Source organism: Engraulis encrasicolus, chromosome 15 (genome assembly GCF_034702125.1).
Source record: "Engraulis encrasicolus isolate BLACKSEA-1 chromosome 15, IST_EnEncr_1.0, whole genome shotgun sequence".
Classification (NCBI taxonomy): Eukaryota; Metazoa; Chordata; class Actinopteri; order Clupeiformes; family Engraulidae; genus Engraulis; species Engraulis encrasicolus.
Genome location: NC_085871.1, coordinates 37,061,159 through 37,079,758, shown reverse-complemented (window position 1 = coordinate 37,079,758; position 18,600 = coordinate 37,061,159). Strand labels below are relative to the sequence as shown.

General features: G+C 45.1%; 1 protein-coding gene across 2 annotated transcripts in view; it reads left to right on the top strand.

Annotated features, from left to right (window-relative positions):
* The window catches only part of LOC134464015 (ankyrin repeat and BTB/POZ domain-containing protein 3-A), a 252,070-nt gene that overhangs the window by 182,581 nt on the left and 50,889 nt on the right, over positions 1–18,600 (top strand). Inside the window, exon 4 of one of the 2 annotated variants that reach the window (XM_063217454.1) lies at positions 18,057–18,297. In XM_063217454.1, the coding sequence (XP_063073524.1) occupies positions 18,057–18,297 (241 nt within the window). Of the gene's footprint in view, positions 1–18,056; positions 18,298–18,600 lie in introns of those variants that run through there. The other variant, XM_063217453.1, reaches the window with a different exon arrangement.

Below are 18,600 nucleotides of genomic sequence, written 5' to 3'. Positions count from 1 at the left end.
TTCAGCAATAAAGGCGGGAGCATATTTTTCTGTGAGGCCCATTTTACACATTTGCCAATGCCAGCCCCCTTCTTTTATAGGGAAATTAAAATTAACCATGTCTGATTAACAGGTGTGAATTCTCATTTAACTCTCTAACTCTCTCTCTCCCTCTCTCTCTCTCTCTCTCTCTCTCTCTCTCTCTCTCTCTCTCTCTCTCTCTCTCTCTCTCTCTCTCTCTCTCTCTCCCCACACACACACTGTCTCTCTCTCACTTGCTCGGTCTCTGTATCTCTTTCTTACTGTCTTAGCGTTGTAAAAATAGCAATAGTAATGTGATCATTATTAAAAGGCAATCAGAGGGGAAAGTTTGGGGAAACTGTAATTATTTCCCAACTATCATTTTGCAAATTGGCATCCACACACACAGTACGTTCAAGTTTTGAAAGCTCAGAGAACTTAATGGATTTGTTCTAAATTTGTCAGGCCGCTGTCTGGTTTTTACAACCCTAAAAAGTAAGGACAATTGAAGGAGAGTAGAGTGCATTTCTTCGGTTCACATCCTCTCATGGGTCATATTACTACTCAAGGAAAGAAAGAAAGAAAAAAAGAAAGAAAGAAAGAAAGAAAGAAAGAAAGAAAGAAAGAAAGAAAGAAAGAAAGAAACAAAGAAAGAAACAAAGAAACAAAGAAACAGCCAATTATTGCTTTTTACAACAGCTCTGTGCCTTGCCTCCCACATACCAGTGGTCAAGGTTTCCTAATCAGCCCTAATGAGGAGAAGTACTGGACTACACTGTAGACCTATACAGTACATTTCGCAGTATTAGAGTTCTGTCAGATCCACTCTAGTCAAAAATGAGACGGGAAACAGATATATTTCAGAAGCTTTATTTCTGAATGCATACGTTCGTGTTTGGGGGTATGGCTCTGTTCGGAGGAAGTTCCCCGGCTTCTCCATGAGCTCCATGGAAGCCAATACAGGGAACAGCAGCATCCTCAGGTGGTGTGCCTTCCATTTAGCTGGAAAGGCAAAATACCCCCTAGAACAGAGCAAGCAACAACAACATGACATTGTTTGACAACGATTAGTCTGGTGGAGCAGGGGAGGTGGTGGGAGAAAACCAAGCAGCAAAAAGCAATGACAGGAAAACAAATTTGGTAGTTTAAATAAAGCGTGCCATATGTTAGCATCCAATTGCGAGCTGCAGCTGATAAGCGCAGCTGATTAGTGGAGAGTTCTATGGGTTGGGTCGGTGTCAGCCAATAGGCAAAAGGGCGCGTTGACTACGTGGTCTGCCAGAACTAACGCAGATTGCTCGATTAATTCAACTCTAACAGAGAGGGACCAAACACTGTGTGCTCTATGAATTAAATTCAACTCTGTGGTGATTTAACTCTGCACTAAACTCTGCTGTATTATAAAATTGTGTGTTGTTACACTGTGCAGCTTGCAGTGGTACTTGCACTGATAAAGAGGGACCCCAAAATATGCTGTAGAATGAGTGTTAAATTCAACTCTCTGTCGAATTACAATAGCACTGCAAATGTGTATGGCACAATAGTTAGAGTATTTCAACACTTCAACAACATTTAACACACAATCCACTGTGTAATTGGTCCCACTCTGCACAGTAAGTGTTGAGTTGGTACTGCAAAAATGTAGTGTGCACATAATACCAGTAATCCTTTTGTCATTCACATTCCCCTCAATGTTCTTAAGGGCTTTTTTGCCTTTATTTTTGACAGGATAGTGGATGAGAAACAGGAAATGAGTGAGGAGAGAGACAGGATAGATCAGCAAATGACCCGCGCCGGAACCGAATCCGGGTAGCCGGTGTGGCAACCCATTGCCCTACTGTTCCACGGCAGGGCCAACCTTTTGTCATCATAAACAGGAAGTGGAAACAACGTTGGCCTGCAGCACAGTAAGCAGAATAAGGACCCTGCCGCAGGATAGAAGTATGATCTATGAATCTGAATCTCCTGTTGGCAGCAAACACAGTAAAAAAAAACGCATTGCTAGTTCAACACTTAGAGAGTGCTCTGGGACGAAATACACTCTAGAAATTGTTAAATCCACTCTGTATTTTTTTTTTACCGTGCAGGCAAAGGGTTTTCACGTTGGTGGAATGGAATCAGTCACCAGCAGCCCTGTTCATAAATAAGTTATGAAAGGACTTGACACCCCATGGTCCTAATCAAGAGCGATGATATTGCCTTTCCCCAGACTATCTCATTAGCAACTCTGAACTTGCCTACTGTAGAATCTTTTGGTTTATATTATACCTCCTGCCTGTGGCTTGTGTAACTGTGTCCGGCATGATTGCGCATGTGTTTGCAAATACAGCAGTGAAGGGCAAAGTGAAGGGCAAATATGGATTGCTAGTGCCGGTGACTCAGGTTTATAATGTGATCTATCAGCTGGGTTATAAAGGTACATGGTACTGTATATGTTGTAATCTCTCGGCGGCGCGAGCAAGCACACAAAACACAGAGAAGTCAGTGTTTTGATGTGCTCTCGTGTGACATTTTCTTTTATTTCTCAACAAATAAGCACAGACTGAATAGATTCAGAGAAAAAAAACGAATTTGGGGATTTTCCACATGTTTTGTATGTGTTGCTTAACTGCAGACCAACAGAACAAGGACAGATATTTGTTTGATGGTGACGGAAAGTAATTAGTGTACAAGAAATGCACTTTCAAAGACATGGGAGCCTATGGCTGTTCAGCCAAGATGTCCCTGAATAAACAAAACAGCGATATACAGGTAGAAACCAAAAAAGAAACCAAAACATCCCTGTAGCAAAGAATAAGTTAAAAAAAACTAAGACGTATGGAGGAGACCAATTGGGACAAATTCTTGTTGGAAGGTGATTGATAACGCATTAGTCTACAACAAATGGGCATCCAAAGAAGAGGTGGTGCCTATGGCTGTTCACGGCTCTGGCTGATCAGGCCAAGATGGATGCCCCCTTATAACCGCTGCCCGTGATGACACGCTCATCGAGTCACTGGCCTTTTGGCAATAAGACATGATTAAGCCTTGGCCATTTGTGGTTAATGGCCATGACTACAGATAGGGGTCACGCAGCTTTTGCCGGAGCGAAGCAGCCATTACTCCTTTGGCCCAGCAGATGGTGGCACGTCGTCAATACTCTCTGCCAGGCACACTAGGGATGTCTCGCAGAGGTGAGTTTTCGTCACTTCGCTTGGTAAATAAACAACCCAAACTCACCCCCACCACGCAACTCCCTGCCTCTTTTATTTGGAGCAGGCCACCATTGCTCTGCGGGATCTAATGGCTCATTTGCTGGCTATTGAGGCGTACCTAATGGTGGATAGGCCATGACTGTCTAATGAAGAAGCCTGTGATCCCTTTTAGCATTGACTAATTGAAAAAAAAAACGCATTTAGCTAATGGTTTTATCCAAAGTGACTTGGGCGTCCTAGGAGCAGGGTGGGGTTAGGGCACCTCAGCCATGGAGTGCATGAGTGGGATTCAAACGGGAAATCCTCTGATCTAATGCCTTATCTCCTTAACCATTAGGCCACGGCTGCCCGAACCACACAACCAGCCAACTGGATGGTCAAGGCCCTGATTAGGCTAATTGTACGGTTAGTCAATGGCAGGGTGCCCTTTTTGAAAAATATCTGATAAAGGGATGCAGTTTTTAAAAAACAGTATCAGGAAACTAGGGACTGTAAAAAGGAATGGAAATCAGTTTTCACAGCTTCTCATATGGTCTCATACCATGCTGCGGGTAGTGTAGGCCGAATTAAGCTTTATTCAGAACTAAAGTGAGTTAATTCCGAATTAAATGTCTCATGTAAACGTGTCAAGATAACTCACAGAGTGGGGCAAAATACACTCAAACATTGTCAGTACCAGGAAACTAGGAAGAGTGAACAGGAGAGGAATTCAGATTTCACAGCTTCAAAGAACTGCTCAAGGTGGAGTCCTTTTTGGGGGGGAAAGGGCAGAGTTGGCTGTAGAGGGACTCACTCTCTTTCGGACTGTTGGACTTTCGATCCTTTGGAGGGGGGTATTCTTTGAAGCCTTGGACTGAAGTTCTGAGAAAACACAGTGGGGTGGTGATTAGCTGTAGGTCAAACCTTTACTTTTCACTCCTGTTTCAAAAAGCCTTCATAATGACTCTACTCCAGTGGAGTGGCTAGTTTTGCTCCCTCTTTTCTTCTTCTAGTCTTGAATGCCTCTCATTAGTTCACTTCATGGGGGTGAACAAGTGGCAGGACAATTGCACACAGGGCCCCAGGCCAAAACACTGATAGGCCCCCCCCATACGACCTGCGGCCCACTTCCCAGATGGTAGGGCCCTGTGCCCAGGGACAAATGCCCTGTTCACCCCACCTGAGTGCTTTAAAGGTAATGTCGTCATAACCTGTTTCATGAAAGGCGCACAGCAACCTTCTCCATCAATGGGATCAAGACAGGAAGTGATGTGCTAGGAAATGTCAGCAGCTCCCTCCCTTCTCCAACAATTGCCTTTGATAGGGAATGTGAAGAGCTATTTTGCAATTCTATGTACATTGTCAGAGATATTCAAGGAGTGTGTGTTTTATTATTGGGCTTCTCAGTTAATATCAGTGAAATCACATAGTAAACCAGACTAACCCAATGGGGCAGAATGCATTTTTGCCTGGTGGGTTGGCCTAGCACCGCACCACTAGAGGTGCTCCAAAAGATACAAAATCTGTCCTTCATTTGCAACACTCTTATCTGTGTATCTGGCTTATTTCTGTTTAAATCTGTGTTGTTCGGGTGGGAGGGCTTAGCCTCAGCAAAAAGGTGACGACTCGGCTGTGCTGGCATATTTCATGCAGCTAAGCTGTTCGAACCAACCAAATATCAGATAACGTCAAAGTTGTTCCAACTGTCTGATACTACATGAAAACAAGCTTAAAAGTTGCATTTAAACGCATGTTTTTGTTAAGAGCGAAAGTTCGGGAGAAGCGTAATGAAATTTGAGGTCTAAATTAGAGTGAAGAGTAAAGACAGGCATGCCTAACTATCCACCTGATTCTCATTCTCCGCTCAGCCACCATTTGACGGATTCGTAAGTGCAATGACAGCTGGCACGCCCTTCAGTTATCTACATCGTGGGGGCGCTATGGCACAGCGTGCTAAGCCCCCCACATTTGGGCTTGCATGCCCACGGCAAACCCGGTTCGAGTCCGACCGGGTTCATTCCCCCCCGCCCCCATCTCTCTCTCCGAATCGTTTCCTGTCTGTAAAGTCCACTGTCCTGTAATAATCTGTAATTATCTACACCGTATTTATTCCTCGCTCACCTGCTCCAAGGCAGAAACTTGCTTTCTCGCTCGCACCCACCATCCGTCCCGATTACCCCCTATACATCATCTTGATCGTTTCGTCCAGTGTGCCTCGCTCCTCCTCGGTTCTTCTTGCTCTCCCAATAACTGGCCAGGGGTTGTCCGCTCAGCACTTATCCGCGAGCGCAGGTATTGTCCGACCTCTCAGTGGGAGCCCTGTACCCCGAGCCGGGAGAATCGTTTGAACCATAGCCAACATTGGGCTCGGCAGTAATTCAGCACCATGGCCAGCAACCTTGCCCAATACGCTATTTTGCTTTTAGCCTATGCTCCTCGAGGGCAGTTAGTCTGGTGACCTCGTGAAGCACTTTCATGATCAGTCCACCGCGCGGACAGCCGTTCTCCTGCGAGAACCTCACGATCACTAGAAGCCTGTTCTCCAGCGAGAATGAAGATGTATGCATACATAGGCTACTGAATTCTAATTTCAGATAGCCCACTGTAATGAAATGGCATGTGTACCCTCTGGAGAACAGCTTAATTTACTGAACACTGGAACATCAGCACTCCTGCGTTGTCCCCTTCACCTTAATCTGTTGTGAGGTGTTGTTATTGTATTTGTTATTTATAGTCCCCATATTGAAAAGAGTGCAATTATGTCACGCTGTGCAGAATGACACGTTTTTTAATTACTGTGCCTGTGCCGGTAGCTCCTTTAATGGTTTGTATGTAAAACGTTGTACTTCATTAACGCAAACTTAATCTGCTTACCATCGTTTTGTAGCACAAAACAACTTCAGGTGGATTGGGAGAAAACAGAGGAAGAGAGAGTGCACAGCAAAAACAAAACACAGTGTTAATTCAACACTTAAGAGAGTCGCTTTAACACCTAGAGTGGATTTGGTCCCAGAGTACTCTCTGAGTCTTGAATTAACACTGTATTTTTAACACTGCATGTTTTTACTACAAGTACATGTAAATGCGGATTTCCTTCCCCCCAACAAAACGTCTGTGAAAAGAGAAATGGGGAAAGAAAAACTCCAAATAATTGGTGAAGAGGTGGTGGGGTTCAGACGTCTCTCCCCTGTGGAGAGCGTTTAGTGGGCCTGCAAATGATGACTTACCATTACCACCTCCCCCTCTCCCACCACCCCTGGATGGCCTTCGGGATGCCAGCGCTCTGTCATCCGCTGTGGTGCGCGTGGCGGGGCAGGGTGTGTGTGTGGTGTGTGTGGTGTGTGTGTGTGTGTGTGTGTGTGTGTGTGTGTGTGTGTGTGTGTGTGTGTGTGTGTGTGTGTGTGTGTGTGTGTGTGGTGTGTGTGTGTGTGTGTGTGTGTGTGTGTGTGTGTGTGTGTGTGTGTGTGTGTGTATGAGATCCATTTCTCCATAATTGCACCTGCCACTGTTCCCTCAGCAAAGGGGAGTAGAGAGGAGAGGAGTAGAGAGGAGAGGAGTAGAGAGGAGAGGAGTAGATAGGAGAGGAAAGTAGAGGAGAGGAGTAGAGAGGAGAGGAGAGGAGAGGAGAGGAGAGGAGAGGAGAGGAGAGGAGAGGAGAGGAGAAGAGAGGCGTTGTGTTGTGTTAAGTTGTGTTGCGTGGCGAGAATCATTCCCGGTGATTAATGCGGCATTGCTTAGGGAATGCCATTCGGGAGCTAAACTCTGGGATAATTACAGCACAGGAGAGAACAAAGCACAGAGTGAGTGGCCCGCTCGCTCGCTCGCTCACTTGCTCTCTCTCCTCCCTTCAAGTGCACATAGTCAATTTTGCAGTGTTCATTCAACACTGAAGAGAGTCGAATTTAGTGTTGCCTCCACTCTCTAAAGACTAGGACATGCTTACTGCAGGATATGCGCGTGCCGCCGGGCACATTTTGTGCTGGAACACGTTGCCAAGCGTATTTTGTGTCAAATTTTCACACGGGGCAAAAGCTTACACAAGATACGCAGACGTGTTTGTGCTGTGCAATATTGACAAAAGCACGAGGGTTCCATGTTGAGGTGGCGGTAGAGTCAAACAATGGTGGAAAACATTATTAAGAGCCCTGTTGGCTATCTGCCCCCTAGGTCAGTGCTTTTCAACCACTGTGCCGGAGAACACTAGTGTGCTGTGAGAGATAATCTAGTGTGCCGTGGAAAATATATTGTTAATATACAGTAGGCAATAGGGTTTTATTTTCAGTTAAAATTTTCCATTGGTATTGGCATTTTGTCCTCAGAAAAGGTGTGCCTTGGCTCAAAAACAGTTGTAAACCACTGCCCTCTATGATACCTCCAGTATCATGCAAAGCACCCTGGTCATCCTGAAGCAAGTATTATATTTGCATGTTGCACTTGCAGTTGCATGCATAATTGATGGTGCACATGTCCCCGGCACAAGTGTTGAAACTAACACTGGAAAATGTAACTGTGCAGGTGCCCTGAGAACAATTAGCCAAGTTAAAGTAAAAAGATACAGGCCACACCTACCCAGGGCCGCTGACAGCTTTTGCTGGGCCCAGGACAAAATTATCTGACAGGGCCCCCAACCCAATACATACAATGTAATGGGTACCCAATTATGGGCCCCCTATCTTCCTGGGCCCGGGACAATATACCTGTTTGTTCCCTCCTGTCTGCGGGCCTGCACCTACCCACCCAATACCTATCCATATTTGCTTCCCCATTTGGTAGCTTTTGCTCACAAAAACATACACCAGCAGGGTTAGGGGAAAGGCTCACACAGAGGTAATTGGAGCAATTTCCACATTTCTACATCTCACGGAATGGCCCTTTGCTCCCTGAAGAGCCATAGCAATGTTTTTCTTTTCAAAGGGAGAGAGCTCCCTCTCTAAATAAATTCTCAAAGCGGCTTCTATAAGAGCCACCGTTGCCTTTGTAGTAGCTCGGCTGGCGTGTGCTCTGACTAGTCAAATGTGACTGGATTTTGAACTCAGAGTTATGTCTCTGAGAGCAAAATTGACAAAATTGCCATTAAATATATATTTTCTTTTTTTTTTTCTTTTTTTCCAGAATTTAGTGTCTTGAAGAAGCTAGAAAATGAACAGCACTGATTTATATAAAAGTTAACATATTGTGTTTAACAGGGCTAACTTTGTGTGTTTTGAATGGGCCAGAGAAACTTTCAGAGCTGATTTCTCTGTATTCTACTTTATGTAAAAAGACATTCAGAAAGCCACAAATTCATCAGCAATTACCAGATTGTGTAAGAAGGTGTCATTGCAAAGCTTAAAATCTTCCCTATCAGGATCTATGTTGAACTCAATATGCCCCCATGCCTACTTGTGGGCTCTTTTCTTGTGGCTAAGCACACATGTAGTTGCAGTATTTCAGAGCAGATTAGAAATCTTTGTCTCTTCCTATGGCACTATTTTCCTCCTATTTAAGGACCAGGTGGATATTATTATTATTGTGGCATTGCAGGAATTCTGGTACATTTGTCTATTACATTTAAACAATTTATTTATTTTTGAAATGCAAAATGACTATACAAAAATATCAGCGGTGTGGTTGGGCACTTGTGTCGGCCTGGGCAGGAGATGTATAAGGGCCTGCTGGCCTCCTGGCTTGACTCAAGACAGTGGAGTGACTCACAATGGACATAAAACACATATTTACTGTAAACACAGAAGCAGTTACATATCACATGCATCACCTTCAGCTTACAGGCATGACTGTGGCCCATTTTGTCCCTTAATGACTCTTGCATGCGCACATCTTTCTAAAGGCTATGGCCTTCTTAAAGGCGTTCTTAAAGGCCAGAGGCTTCCTCCATTACAGTGCCATGGCAGATTTATGTTAGCTAAGCACAAGGCATGCTGGGAGGAAGAAGGGATGACCAATAATTAACTTGCTATATGAGGCCATCCAGGATGCACAATTTGTGCATTGTCTGTGGTAGGTACACACACACAGGCACACACATGTAATAAATGGGGCTATTTGTTATGCACCATTTGTGCACTGTCTATGGAAGGTAAAAGCACACACGCCAGACTGGCATCATACAAGGTCGTTTGTATTTCATGCTAGTGCGCGTTTATCGCGCAATGACTTTGCATGTTAAGTCGTGCTCTACAACATCACAGAAAAGCACTTTTGTCACATGATCAGGCTCATACAGTTTTCCCGACATCACAGTGAATTTCTGTTGTTAAACGCAAAAATGCTCAGCTGTGCCCTGGCACAAAACCATCCCTAACCCTAACCAGTCAGTAAAGCAACGTTGCTGCCACTTTACTTTTGCCAACAACAGCGAAGAACGCACAGGGGGTTGTGGAGCACGAGGTAACTTTCAAAGTTGTATTGCACACACACAATAGACGGTTTAAGTTGGTGTGTTTTCCAAACGCAGTAGCATGATGCCATGTTGCACACATACACTCACACGCACATACCTTACACACACATACGCACACGCGCGCACACACACACAAGCGAACACACACACACACATGCAGACACACACACACACACACACACACACACACACACACACACACACACACACACACACACACACACACACACACACACACACACACACACACACACACACACACACACACACACACACACAATAAATAGTCCGATCTGCGATGCACCATTTGTGCATAGTCTATGGTAGGTAAAAACACACACACGCAGACACACGCACGCATGCACGAGCACGCACACGCACACGCACGCACACACACACACACACACACACACACACACGTACATAATGATTCTTACCAAGCAGATTCTTTCTCTCTCGCAGCAGTTTTGCTTTTTTTGTGGGTGAATTTGCTCTGAAGTCTTTGCTTTGAAAAAAGCTTTGCATGTCCTTCTGATCACATGGTTGAACACATTCTGAATTTCATTCGTCTTGCAGGGTCTTTTAGGAGTGGTTGATAGCATGCATCATTTATCAAGTGTTCAGATCAGCACTGAGTGGCTGTGGCTGCTCCTCCATGCATGCTAGCCAGGCGTATAAATCTAGTTTTTCGCAATTGTTTCTTTTTTCAAAAAAGATTGTTTCTTTTCATTCTTTCTGTCTTTCTTTCTTTCTTTCTCAGACAAACATGGTTCGATTGTTTGTGTGTGCTGCTGTGTGTGTGTGTGTGTGTGTGTGTGTGCTTGTGTGTGTGTGTGCTTGTGTGTGTGTGTGTGTGTGTGTGTGTGTGTGTGTGTGTGTGTGTGTGTGTGTGTGTGTGTGTGTGTGTGTGTGTGTGTGTGTGTGTGTGTGTGTGTGTGTGTGTGTGTGTGTGACTGTATTTTCTGAGTGTATTAGTGTGTATGTACAGTATGTGTGTGTATGTGTCCGTGTTCATTCACATTGGATTGCTTGTATAGTGTGCGTGCGTGCGTGCGTGCGTGCGTGCGTGCGTGCGTGCGTGCGTGCGTGGGTGCGCGCGTGCGTGCGTGCTTGCGTGCGTGGGTGCGCGCGTACGTGTGTTCCCAAATAGCCCTGGTCCCATGTGTCCACTAGGGGCCTGTGCCATCTTGCCTCCTCGCTGACACTGTGCAACACGCTGTCAGCTCCACTGCCACTACCGCTGAACGATGCACAGTGCATTTTGCAATGTTGATTTAACACTTAAGGTGTTAAGTGTAACTGTCTTAGAGTCGACATATAGCTGAAGAAAACTCCTGTAGGCCTATGCCCTGCTTCAGAGCAGCTCCAAATCCGCCACTTGTCAGCCCAGCTGCTGCACATGCTGATAACTCCACCACCACAATCCCCTTCACCAGGGCTGCTGACAGATTTTTGCTAGGCCTGGGACAAAGCCATCTGAAAAGGCCCCCCTCCGCAATTTATACAATATAATGGGGCCCCAATTCTGAGCCCCTCCTTTCTCTGTGCCCGGGACAACTGACCCTTTTGACACACACACACACACACTCACTCTCTCTCTCTCTCTCTCTCTCTCTCTCTCTCTCTCTCTCTCTCTCTCTCTCTCTCTCTCTCTCTCTCTCTCTCGCTCTCTCTCTCTCTCTCTCTCTCTCTCTCTCTCTCTCTCTCTCTCTCTCTCTCTCTCTCTCTCTCTCTCTCTCTCTCACAGACACACTGGGTTGGATGGATGAAGAAACCAAAGCCCCCATTCTGCACATCCTGTAGGTCCACTAGGTCAGCACCTGGCAGCAGCTGGGTGCACAGGCTGGGTGGATTGGTGGGATAAGAAAAAGAAAACCTCCCTTCTCTTTGCACATACAGTGCTTCACAGAAGTGAATACACTGTATATGCACTGTATTTTCATGGGACAACGTTAGAAAGAAATTTCTGTTTGAGATAATGAAAAGTGTATAGTTCAGATAATTGATTATTTATTCTATCACTATTATTCTATTCTATCAGAGACAAACAGATGAAGGATATGGGTTGATGACACTTACAACATTGTTTTAGATGCAGTCAAGCATGAGTGGTAGTAACCAAGTGGGTACCACAAAGAAAAGTGTCCCATGCTAACAATCAGGCATGGGACTGGCATGGTTTGGGACTACATGAATGCTGTGAACATTGAGCAGCTGAATTTCACCAAAAGAAGCGTGATGGTTTCAACACAGGAGTGAACTCAATTTTGAGGGCACATTTTGAGATATTACTGCTTTGGATTATTTTGAGTGAAGTAGTGATACACTGGCTGACTTTCATTGTGTCAAAGTGACATTTCTTTAACGTTGTCGTCCCATGAAAAGCTTTACACTTACAAATCTGCGGAAATGTCAGGCGTGTCCTCACTTGTGTGACCCACTGTAGGTCCACTAGACGAGAGCCTGGTCTCAGCTGGGTGGATAGGCAGGGTGAATCAGCCGTCCGGTTGTTAATGAAGGCTGGAGGTAGCAAGAGCAGGCCATGCAGGGGTGGTTAACTAGCTGTAGCTGCAAAGGGCGGTGGTCGGGCACTGCCAAATCTCTCTCTCTCTCTTTCTTTCATTAGGCAGAGGATACTGAGGTCAAGCTCTCTCTCTCTCTCTCTCTCTCTCTCCCTCATCTCTCTCTCTCTCTCTCTCTCTCTCTCTCTCTCTCTCTCTCTCTCTCTCTCTCTCTCTCTCTCTCCTCTTCATTAGGGAAACAGGAAGGTGCTAGGGTCCAGCTTAAGTGGATGGAGAGGGATGGATGGACATCCTGTCGCTGTGTGGCCATTAGGCTGCTCTGTGGCCGGCTATGGGGGATGTGGAGCTGTCAGGGGCAAGGGACTGTTTGGCTATCTCTGTCTGTTTCTGTCTGTCTGTCTGTCTGTCTGTCTGTCTGTCTGTCTGTCTGTCTGTCTGTCTGTCTATCTGTCTGTCTGTCTGTCTCTCTCTCTCTCTGAAAGACAGAGGAAGAGAGAGAGGGAGAATAATGAAGAGGGGTGGAAGAAGCCAGCTGCTGCCACCATTGTGTCTTATCCGATAGTCAGGTCACAACACACTGCAGTCTCCACAGAATTACACGCACACGCACACCCACACACACACACACACACACACACACACACACACACACACACACACACACACACACACACACACACACACACACACACACACACACACACACACACACACACACTTGTGACTGTACATGAGTGCACACCTCCGGATGGGAACACCCACCCACGTGCTCACACACATGTGCATGCACACCCACATTCACACATACGGTATGGATGCCCATGTACACACTCTGCCTCACACACACACAGGAGGAAACTATGCTAATACTGCACTGGTCATTTCATCTACCAAATCACCAGTAAATAGTGCAAAATGCTGGAGGCAGAAAAATATAAGTCTAGAAATAAAAACTGTCCAAAAATAAGTCTTCTCTGCATTTTCCATCTGCTTTACAACAGTGCTGCACTACAGGGGGGAAGGCGTGCTCAGCTTCGGACTTCACTTCATCAACTTCCCCTCTCCTTGCTAACGACTCACCTCGGAGCCCATCGTACAGTAATGCTTTAGCCTCTGGCCAAGAACATTCAGCACTTCCGACCAACACGCAGCACGGAGTAAATCATCGAAATCGCCAAAGTTATCCCCCCTCCCCCTTCTCTCTCTCTCTGTCCTTGCGGCACTCGTGAGTGAGTCACGCACCACCAGCCCAGCCAGCCTCCCTGAATACATAGCATTTCAGAGATGAATAAATTGACCTTGTCTGTACTGTAAGATAGCTCCTGGAACTACTTTGTTGTTATTTGCCCCAGTGTTGTGTTTGCTTTGCCATGCAGTGTCTGACTGACTGTGCTGCTTTTGCTTCCTGATAATGTCTGCGAGGGAAATAATTGACATTTCTGTGCAGTAAGTTAGGCCTAGACGGCATATCTCGGAAGTTAACTGACGAGGACTGGCGAGGGCTCTTGCACAAACTCTTTTTGCATTGATTTTTTTTCTTCATTTTTTCCATCCAGTCTTCCTTATGTGCTGTATGCACTGGTTATTTTCAAATCGGAATCAGATATGTATTGGATATGTGGGCTCACAAGGTATTCAGCACATTTTGACTCGGTACCGTTTATTTAAACATGCACACATACAGTATAGTGATTCAACAATGCCTTGCATGACTAACTGAACAACAGGATACACAGTGTACATGTCAGTACTGTACAAAAGACTCTTCATTATAAACTGTATGCACTGGTTATTTTCAAATTGGAGTCAGGTGTTTTGGACATTTATGCTGGTACGCACAAGGTGTTCAGTAGATGCTGACTATATGTAGGCCTATGCAGTACATTCAACAAGTGCACATAGTGATTCAATTGGTGTAGCTCAGGGGTGAGTTTCTCAAAAGAGAAGTTGTTAGCCTGTCAGCAACTTCGGTAGTTGCCAATGGGAAAATGCATTGAAAACAACGAAGTAGCTAATGTAGTAAGCAACTTTGGTTTCGAGAAATGCACCCCAAAGCATTTGCTAGTGGTCAAGGTGGGTTACCTGGTTTCAGACACAGGTAACTGGTAATTGGAAATGTTAGGTTGTGCGTTTTCATATGAAATAGGATGTGAAATTAATGTCTTAAATATTCTTTTAACGCAACAGACATTTCTTTTCAGTGGGCCAAGTAAAGGTGTGAGGTGTTAGTTGCAAAAGTGGCCATCTTAACTATAAAGTGCTGGGGGGAATCCATGTGCACAGGAGTGTCGTTCAGGGATGTAAAGTGTGACTGAGTCACCAGGGCCCCATGTACGGTGTATGGGGGCCCCACAGTTCGATTTATGTAGATATATGGCGGGGGTGGGGTCGGGGGGTCCATTGAAGCTGATTGTGCAGAAGGCCCGTAATTTGCTGCTAGACTCCTGCATGTGATCGAACAACACAACCGGTTCCACAGCACAACCAATTTCAAGTCACGTAATATAAACACATTGCAAGGCAGTCATATTCAAAGCAATACATTCTACACCAATGTTGTCACTGATTTTTCAATTTCCATGCAAACCACGTACGTATAGACTCTGGTATCCAACATCAACATGTGAAGGGGTATGGGTATGAAGTAATGAATTGTGTTTACTGGAATCAGGTGTATTGGCCAAGCATGCTTGTACGTACAGTGCCCTCCATAATTATTGGCACCCCTGGTTGAGATGTGTTAAAAGCCTTAAAATAAATTCAGTGTTTATTGCAGAAGAATACTGTCACACTGAAAATTTTAGGAAAATGTTGCCTTCAACTCAAATGAATTGTAAGAAAATAAAAAAATCCCTGACTAAAAAATAATTATTTTTCATTAAATCACCTGTTCCACAATTATTGGCACCCTTAACAATTCCCAGGAAATAAATATAATTGAAGCATTTCTGTCATTTCTACAGTAGTTTACAAAGTTTACCAGAGTATGTAGGAACATTTAATTAGTAATTCATCACTTCCTGTTTCCCTGGGGTATAAATATGACGTGACACCGAGGCCATTTCTCTTATCCACTCTCATACATGGGAAAGACAAAGGAACACAGCATACAAGTGAGGCAGATGTGCGTCGACCTTCACAGGTCAGGCAGAGGCTACAAGAAGATTGCCACTCAACTGCAGCTGCCCATATCCACTGTGAGAGGAATAATTAAGAAGTTCAAAACAACTGGAACAGTGGTAAACAAGCCTGGACGAGGACCCAAGTTTATTTTGCCACCACGCACAGTGAGGAGGATGGTAAGAGAAATCAAAAGATCTCCAAAGCTCACTGTTACAGAATTACAACAAATGGTAGCACCCTGGGGTCACAAAGTCTCCAAATCAACCATCAGGCGCTGTCTACACGCCAACAAGCTGTTTGGTAGGCATGCACGGAGAAAACCTTTCCTCACTCACAATCATAAACGCAAACGTCTGGAGTTCGCCAAGCGGTATTGGGGCTTCAACTGGGACCGTGTGCTTTGGTCAGATGACACCAAGATTGAGCTTTTTGGAAACAAACACTCTAAGTGGGTCTGGCGTGCCACGAAAGATGCGCATGCTGAAAAGCACCTCATACCCACTGTGAAGTATGGGGGTGGGTCAGTGATGCTGTGGGGCTGTTTCGCTTCCAAAGGCCCTGGGAACCTTGTTAGGGTGCATGGCATCATGAATGCTTTGAAATACCAGGACATTTTAAATCAAAATCTGATGCCCTCTGCCCGAAAGCTGAAGATGGGTCGTCACTGGGTCTTTCAGCAAGACAATGACCCTAAACATATGGCCAAATCTACACAGAAATGGTTCACCAGACACAAAATCAAGCTCCTCCCATGGCCATCTCAGTCCCCAGACCTCAACCCCATTGAGAACCTGTGGGGTGAGCTGAAGAGGAGAGTACAGAGGAGAGGTCCCAGGTCTCTGGATGATTTAGAGAGATTCTGCAAAGAGGAATGGCTGAAGATCCCTCTTTCTGTCTTTTCCCATCTTATGAAACATTATAGGAGAAGATTAGGTGCTGTTTTGTTGGCAAAAGGGGCTTGTACAAAATATTAACAACAGGGGTGCTAATAATTGTGACACACATTATTTGATGTAAAATAATTATTTCTTTATGTGGGATTTTTTCCCCACTGAATAAATGCACTTGTATTGAAGGTTGGATTTTTCTCTTTTTTCCATTAAGGTCCCATATTATTTAGAAAAAAAATAAAAATAATTGGAAGCTAAAAAACACATCTCAACCAGGGGTGCCAATAATTATGGAGGGCACTGTACGCACAAGGTATTCGGCAGATGGTGACTCCATGCCTTCCACATGGAAACATAGCGAGTCAGCAGTGCTGTGTAAGACTGTACAATAGGTGCAACCACAAAGTCCCCTAATATAATGTGTATTAGTCAGTAAAACACAAAACAATATACTAGACTACACATACTGGATATTTGAAGCTATTGCACCGTTATGCAAATCAAATATAGGGCCAGAAATTGAAAGGGTGAAAAGAGGTGAAAGAGGTGAAATACAGTGGCACAGTGTACAAGCACAGAGTATAAGACAATAATATACTGCACAATATGCTGTATACCTAAAGTGGCCTTTAAGACCTTTAAGCTATTGCACAATTTCTATGAAAACTAAGTATGGGACCTGGCACCAGCACATACCTGTATGTACAACTCTGGTGATTCTACCATACAGTTATAATACAAAGACGAGAGAGAGAGAGAGAGAGAGAGAGAGAGAGAGAGAGAGAGAGAGAGAGAGAGAGAGAGGTGTAAAGGAGAAACTGGAACTGTGTGCCATGAATGCTCAAGGCCGTCCCAGAGAATGTGCGTTTATGTGTGCATGTATACGGTCTGTGCTCTCTGGGTGCTTGAGTTTATGTCCGCGTTTTAAAAACAACATACGAATGTACTTGTTTGTGTGTAAATTGCAGCTCGGGTTATTTCATGCATTGGTATCTTGGTCACGCGCACTTGGTTTCCTTAACAAAACACCCCCACACATACAGATGAGTTTTCTGCAACACTCATATTTCTCTATCTTGCACTGTCCGCCCTCCAAGGCAATTTCTCTGCATCTCTGTGTCTTTGTATCTGTTTTACTTTGCCCCCCCCCCTCTCCTCTATTTGATTTAATTGAAACAACTTCATTGGTATTAATGTTGGCGAAATAATGTCAAAGCATCCATAAGTAATGATATCAGAAAGAAAGATGAGACCATTTGACAATCCCTAACGCATATTTAGTTAATCACTGTCTCTGGCTCTGTCTCTGTCTCTACCTCTACCTTCCTCTCTATCAATTTGTCTAAGTCTCTGTCTGACTCACTCTTTCTCTTTCTCTCTCTGTCTCTCTCTTGCCAAATTATTTCATGCCAAAGTATGAACTGCATTGCCAAAGCAAACATAATTCTACTGTCTGTCTGTCTGTCTGTCTGTCTGTCTGTCTGTCTGTCTGTCTGTCTGTCTGTCTGTCTGTCTGTCTGTCTGTCTGTCTCACTCTCTCTCTCTACCTCTGTTTTCTCTACATCACTTTGTCCGAGTCTGTCTGACTGAAGTTGAAACTTCAGAGAAAGAAAAGAGTCACCGGAGCATCTTCAGATGTGGAAGTTCACTTGTTTTATTGGGCAAGTGCCAAGACAAGCGTTTTGAGCGTTCTCACATCTTCAGAGTGGGAAGAAGACGTGAGAACGTCGAAATGTTAGTCTTGGCACTTGCCCAATAAAACAAGTAAACTTCCACATCTGACGATGCTCCGGTGACTCCTTTCTTTCCCTGCAATAGTCCTTTCCCGTGACGCACCAGATTGTGAAGCGCAGGAGCGCGCCGGAGGATATCTCTCTTTTCTACTTGAAGTTGAAACTTGTAGTTCTTCTTTCTCAGTCTCTCTCCCCTTCTCTATCTCGCCCTGCAGGTGACCTGGTGTTGCGCGCCATGCACTACCTCCAGCCCCTCCACATCAAGAACCCCAGTAACGGCACGCCAGTGCACCAGTCCAGTCGGCAGGTCCCCGGCTTGGGCTCGGGCCCCGGGGGCAGCGGGGTGCACTGGGAGCCCGAGGCCCTCTACACCCTCTGCTACTTCATGCACTGCCCCCAGATGGAGTGGGAGAACCCCAACATAGAGCCATCCAAGGTCACCCTGCATACCGAGAGGTAAGACAGCCACCAGCCCCATACCAGAACCATCCCCATACTCTACGTGTACGGTACACTCTATACGTACATACAGTACACTACACATGCAGTACATACGCATTTCTCACGTTATCATCAAAGTCAGCTGGCCGTCATAGTCAGTTGTGGGGAAATACAAGAAAATCGTCATTGAATTTTATGGCTTGAGTGTGAATGCACGGACACTCTGTTTATAAACTACATCCCTCACAATGGAGTGGGGAAATCCCAATATCAAGCCCTCCAAGGTTGCCCTGCACACAGACAGGTGAGGGTACACAC